The sequence below is a fragment of the Palaemon carinicauda genome, chromosome 19 (genome assembly GCF_036898095.1).
Source record: "Palaemon carinicauda isolate YSFRI2023 chromosome 19, ASM3689809v2, whole genome shotgun sequence".
NCBI classification, from domain to species: domain Eukaryota; kingdom Metazoa; phylum Arthropoda; class Malacostraca; order Decapoda; family Palaemonidae; genus Palaemon; species Palaemon carinicauda.
In genome coordinates this window covers 121,667,293-121,674,114 of record NC_090743.1, presented here as the reverse complement: position 1 = coordinate 121,674,114, position 6,822 = coordinate 121,667,293, and the positions used below count along the sequence as shown (strand labels likewise).

At 39.4% G+C, this 6,822-nt stretch overlaps 1 protein-coding gene across 1 annotated transcript in view; it reads right to left on the bottom strand.

Annotated features, from left to right (window-relative positions):
• Positions 1-254: 254 nt before the first annotated feature.
• LOC137658801 (uncharacterized) overlaps positions 255-6,822 on the bottom strand; it is a 286,791-nt gene continuing 280,223 nt past the window's right edge. The window contains exon 8 of the mRNA XM_068393849.1: positions 255-1,846. Coding sequence (XP_068249950.1) covers positions 1,078-1,846 — 769 coding nt within the window. The 3' untranslated portion in view covers positions 255-1,077. The remainder of the gene's footprint in view (positions 1,847-6,822) is intronic.

Here is a 6,822-nt window from a genome sequence, read left to right as displayed (position 1 = left end):
TGTTGGGCACACCCGCAACCTGTGTAGCGATCGCTGGCGAGTTTTTCCGTAGAGTTGTCTGTCGAGCAACAGAGTTGCAGCTATATATTCACCGGCTAAGTTAAATATTTAAAAATAACAATTAAAAAAATTTCACAACATAATAAGCATCTATGTTAATGATGCTAAGTATAAGACCCATGTCTAAGAATTAGCTATGAGATTTCAGTACATGCTAGTACATACAATTATTGCACCACTAAAAAACACTCATGTTTTAAACTTGGAGAAATTCCTTTATTCAGAGAGAAATAATCTTACCATTGATGTATCATCAGCATGTCAAGGGCTCGAACACAGAACATGCCAAGTGCAGTTGTCTCATGTCTGATATATCATGCTTTAGCAATGATATCTGTTCCCCTTGAAAATCTAATATTGCTCAGGTGTGGCAAAAACATGGGACAGGTCACTCATCTGCCGAACCATTTCTTGAAAGATGAAACACAGCTGCTGTTCTTACCCATATCTCTGAGAAAATGTAAATTTCACATATTTTTCCAGAGTAGATAACTCTCCACAAAAGGATTAAAAAAAATTGTGTCCCCATTTATAGGTAATGACCTACTATTAAAACAAAAGGTCGCTCACTATATTGTACATATGTCAGTATCTCTCTCTATCTTAAAACTACAAACGTCTAGGCATTAAATACTATCAGATAGTTCATAAAATATGATGCACAAAACTCAACAGCCCTTTGTACCTTGAAATGCAATACTGTATTGTACTGTAATGTTTGGCAAATTAGACTGACATCACATGCAGCAAACTAATTTACAAACTGACAATGATATCTCATCAAATATATTGATATATATTACAATAACATCAAAGGGTGTGACATCTGATACCCTAATTTCACTATATCAAATTGATGCTTCAGAGACTATATCTTTAAAAGCTACGTAAAATATGAGATTACTATAATTTTTCTGAATGCATTATATATCCAGGTATCCCTACCCTATATACCGTGACTACCTCATTTTCCATTGTGTCCAGATCATTGTCATATAAGGATATTCTACAATTCATTTAATCTTGCTTTGGTGCAGATGCACTATTAGACCCCAATGCATATGGCGGAGCACTCGGAACACTTGGGGTGGCAGACATTGGACCAGAAATAGTGGGACTGAGAGGGTATGGCAAGACTGTGGAAGGATTCAATACAGGAGCTGTTGGACTATCAGATCCTGTGGGATTAGCTGAGCCATAAGCATCTGGATTAGGGGTAGTTGGATTGTATGGATATGGTAATGCTGTAGAAGGATTCAGTGCAGGAGCTGTCATACCATATGATCCAGTGGGATTAGCTGGTCCGACAACAGCTGGAATAGGGGTAGCTGCATTGCATGGATATGGCAAAGAACTTGGGGTGGAGAAGTCGGGTATGGAAGCATTAAAACTTCCTTCTTGTGGATTAAGAGAGTAAGGTGGGGGACTATCAGCTGCAGAAGGCAGTAGTGAGTAAGGAGGTGGAGCACCAGGGCTAACAGGAGGTAAAGCAGAGGACACATAAGGGGTGCTGAAGCCATATTGTGAAGGCTGAGGGGGAGGAATGTATGCATTTCCTTCTGAATTAGTTCCAGCTGGTAAGAGGGACCGCTTTTCAGGAATATCCACTGGATATGTAAGTTCTCCGGACCGCTTTTCAGGACTAGCAACTGGATATGTAAGTTCTCTAGAAGTTGCATTCCCAGCACTCTCATGTCTTGGTGACATCGGCTGGAGAGCATACGTGGGGCGAGTTTCTTCTGTGGCAGTTACCTCATTATGTGAGGCATTCTTCTTTTTAGCATACCTGTGAAAATTTCAAAAGATCAAATTATGAAATATACAATGATATTTAAATCTTTGCATTATAATAAGGCAATTAATATTTAGAGTTAAATGGCAGGACAGGATTAGAAATGAAACTACAGTATAAGAGATTACTCAAGTGCCATATGTGGATGAGATCATGATGAGGGGTAGATGGAGATGGTTTGGGCACGCTCTTCGCTCTCTTAAAGAGATATTAGTTCACCAAACCTTCAACTGGGCTCTACAAGGCACTAGAAGAGTTGAAAGACCCAGGCCTATATGGCTGAGGACTATGAAGCACAAAGTAGGATATGATGAATGGAGAAGTATTGAATTTAAAGCTCAAGAAAGAGATGACTGGCGAAATATAACCGAGACCCTTTGCGCCAATAAGCGTAGGAGGAGATGATGATGAAATAATACCCTTAGTATTTCCTTTTGAAAAGTTAAGAACGTATTGCAAGATATAAATTTTCAAAGCGATTTGTATTTTTCCTAGCTATGCAAAACTGAGTCTTTTAATACTGTGTTTGTTTTAGCACAAGCTGGAGACGGTCATCCAATCTCGGATAACAAGCAATTATCCAGCTAGTAAGGGTGAGGGGAGAAAGGCCCCACCCTAATGCAGCTGGAGAGCTTCACTTTTGACCTTTCAGCCTAGGATTGAGGGGGATGGTTATGGAGGAAAGTTGGATTAAAGGACTCAAGTTTGTACGGGTAGGAAAAGTACAAGTTACTTTACAACAAGCCCTCATCCTTTAATAGAGGAGACGCACTGCATTATGGGTTGGAAGTCCACTTAGAATCTAAATACTTGAACTCTACAGGAGCTATGCAGTGATCCCAGCAACCTCATACCAATCTTATATAGGGATGAAAGATTGATAAGGCCTAGTCTGTACATGGATACATATACTAGAGCAAAAGGAGGAGACCCTTCCTCTGAAGGGGATGTCAGATAGAAAGATATACCTGTATGATGAGCAGAGGTTTCGTATAAATTCTACTATCTCCACTCCTTAAAGGGGGATGAAAGAGAGACTTCTGTAAACCAAAAGAATGCACCTTTCAAATGTAACTTACCAGAATCAGGCCCAATCCTGCATGTAACGTTTCAAATAGTAGGTCCCCCAGATGGTGGGGGGGGGGGGGGGCGCAGAAGAATGAAGAAGACTCGGTCATTCTACCATTCATTCCAAACTTACATATACAGTACTGTACATGTTACCAGAGATGAGATGCACCATTATCCCATGTGGAGGCTGGGCTAGTTACACAACCACTTGAACAGCCACCACAGGACCAATCACAAAACTGTCAAGGAATAAAGGCCACCAGGATAGATCATCTTGAACCACATGACCCACTGGATCATTCTGAGAGATCCCTATCGGCTAACCAGTGATTATTCTGACAATACAAAAGGGATCTCTGGTGGAGGTGCTCGTATGAAGAGAGTTTCTCTAAGGAAAGGTGACCAAGAAGACAGCATGGGTCACAAGGGGATGGGCACAAAGGATACTACTGCTAGAGTGTTATTGGATCTTTTGACTGGCCAGACAATAATACGGTACATTGGATCCCTCTCTCTGATTACGGCTAATTTTTTCTTTGCCTACACATACACCGAACAGTCTGGCCTATTCTTCACCCTTTTTCATCATTCTTCATACACCTGACAACACTGAGATTACCAAACAATTCTTCAGTGATCAAGGGGCTAATTACTGTACTGTTATTGTTCACTGGGTACTTTCCTCTTGGTAAATATAGAAGAGATTCTTTAGCTATGGTAAGAAGCTCTTCTAGGAAAAGGACACTCCACAATCAAACCATTGTTCTCTAATCTTGCGTAGTGTGGGTTAGAGTTCTCTTACTTGAGGGTACACTCTGGCACACTATTCTATCTTTTTTTCTTACTCTTGTTTTTTTTTAAATGGTGTGTTGGCAGGCTTAATAGAAAGGCCATGGATGCCTGGTGGTTTATCAAGAAGTTGTCTTTTCCTTATCTGTTTTGTTTTCTTTTAAAAACCATCCTTACTGTCCTCCCTTCAGTTGAAGTGGCTATCCTTGAGAGTATTTAGCCTTGTATAGTGTATCAGCTCCTCTATGTTGACCAGTTTTCCCAACTTTTTTTTCTATAGTCTATGGGTTTGATCAATCTCTTTATTTATACTTCTGTACATATTATTTTTGTTATCATTCTCGTTAATTTAGTTTTTAAGTATGATGGTATCTTTTTTATTACCATTAATTCTTATGCTGTCTGGAGACATTGAGCGAAATCAGGATCAGTATGACCTAGATTCCATCAATGTTGTCTACTGTATTGTAATATTTGTGGTCTTCGGGCAAATATTCAAGATGTTACAGTTGTGTCCAGGCAGTATGATATTCTTTTGTACTCAGAAACTTTGGTTTCTAATATGAGGCACTCATCTGAGCTCCTTATAACTGGTTTTAAGAAGTCAATAATTTTGAAAAGGGATGCCATTCATTGGGCCAGGGGAATGGCGGTGTATATACGGACTCAGTACCCTGCTTCTCTTAAGTCCTGCTATAAATGTGGATGTCATGAGATTCAGGTAATTAAAGTTTATGGCAGGCATAGCAACTTCTATTTGTGTTCAATCTACTGGAATACAGACATGCATGATTTTATCTTCAATTGTCTTCTTACCACGGGCTTGAAATGATCACAATTGTAGTGTGGATCTTGTTGTCCCTTTGAATAAAAATCTAATCAACATAATTGACAGGCGTATCCCTTCTCGTATGCCAAGGTACCGTGTGAAGGACAAACCATGCTTCAATGGTGATTGTAGATATGCTTACTTGGAGAAGCAGAAGGCCTATCATCTTTGGAAGGGTAACATCAGATTTGACTTGGAATAACTCTACTCAGCTTAGAGCTTTTGCCTCAACTGAAAAGGTATACAATTTAACCATAAAATAAACCCTTTCTGTTACAACCCAGGAACATAGGTGGTGGACTACCCTTAAATCTCCACTCTTTGGTGTAGATGCAACAGTTCCTTCTTTACTTAAACCAGATGGCTCTGTCCCTCACTGTCCAAAGGAAAAGGCAACCCTTTTTGCTGATGTGTTTGACAGTAAGCAGAGTAATGAAGAACTCAAACTTCCTCATTCTTGTTCTCCTCAGGGTATTTAGCTTTTCGATCTTGTGAAATTAAAGCTCTCTTGAGGGATCTGGATAATTATGGAGGTGTAAACCCAAATGGTATTTTTCCTTTGTTTTTTTATACTCCAAATTTCTTAGCTCCAAAGTTATCTACTACTTTGTGCAAGTTAGCAAGAAGTGGAGCTTTTAGCACTTGTTGTAGAATTTGTAATGTTACTCCACTATGTAAATGTGTTTGCGGTAGCTCAAGTCCAACTGATTACTGCCCAATGTCCATAACTCCCATATTATCTAAAGTTTTTCAATGTCTTTTGGGAAAACTTCTTAACCCCTTCTCTCCGTGGACGTCAATAAACATCAAATCATGCCTGGTAGTATACACGGTGACGTTGGGATAACGTCATCTTCATTACTATCATCCTTGTAATTAATATCATTATTATTACCCTTATTATAATAATTTTTATAAGCTATGAAAGAGTATACCACATGGCTGTATATCACACAAGTTCACACTTGGGGGAATTTCACCAAAGAATCTCCTCTCCCTAACATTAGCCCCTCCCCTCCTGTCTTCAGCCAACCAACATAGTTTTTGAGATTCTAGCATTTTACAGAATAAACAAATTTTTAATATACTTGCCTTCAGCGGCAGGAAGGATTCGTAAATACAGAATTTCAGTATTACCAAAATAAGAAAAATAAATACTTGGTACTGCTTACAGTCCTTCCTGCTGCCATAGTTATGGTTGGCAAATTATTGACGACTCCTCTTTTTATTGTTTACGATGAAACGTCGAGACCTGTGAATGGGTGAGAAGTCAGTACTAGCAGTCCAAGCAGTCTCAGCAGTTCTGCCAGTCCGGTCAGTCCGGGCAGTCCTGGCAGAGCATTAGGGCAGTGAGCTATCCTGTAGGACCCACCACATACCCGTATGCCATTGAGCCCGTCTTCCATTGTCAGTGTGAGCCTGTCCTCCTGGAGGATGTGTTGGATGAGGCTCTAATAATGTTATTAAGAAGCAAGGTTCCCTCAAGAGGCATTTGTGAAGTATTCCCTTGGTTCCATAATTTGGACGGCGTAATTGGTGATCACTTGAATGTACTCTGCCTCCTACAACTGATTTGTTCATCATCGTCTCGACTTTGACTCCTTAGTGGATGATTTGTGGAGAAAAGTCCCATTCTCCTATGCATTGACTTCAATCCCTTCTTGCTTGGATGGACTACGGTAAGTACCAAGTATTTTTGGGGGCAAATACTGAATGGTAATCGTAGCAATCTCTTTGAGCCTTTGTTGCTGCCTATCAAAGTCCTTCCTACCAGCCATCGGTGGAGTAAGGATATTCACGAATGTTTAATAGTTATAAAGGATTTCTCTTCCCTTTACAGTGGTTTTGCAACTCTACTGAAGGTTGTTCAGGGGTTTATTGTACATAGTGGTAAGCTACTATCTGTTATTTCTGGATAAATCAACATAAAATTTTAAGAATCTCCTTTACAGTACTGCAAACTTACACGGATATTGTATTATTTCAGGATAGGATTATCCAGCCTTGATATGGTTGTCATACTTGGTTTTTCTTGTATTGACCTACTTACAGTAAGGTAATAGTTTGCATATTCCTATGTATAAGTGCTTCTTGCCATTTTATTCTTACCTAAATAATTAAAGCTAATTCTTAGGCTTCCCCACTAACGTGCAATTTCTGTATTTCCCATCCAGGTATGAAGGAGAAGCTGATTATTGAAGAGGAAGACCCCTGTGTCATGCACTTGACACATTTGCAATAAATAATAAATTTAAACATTTCTAAGGTGTATGAATTGACT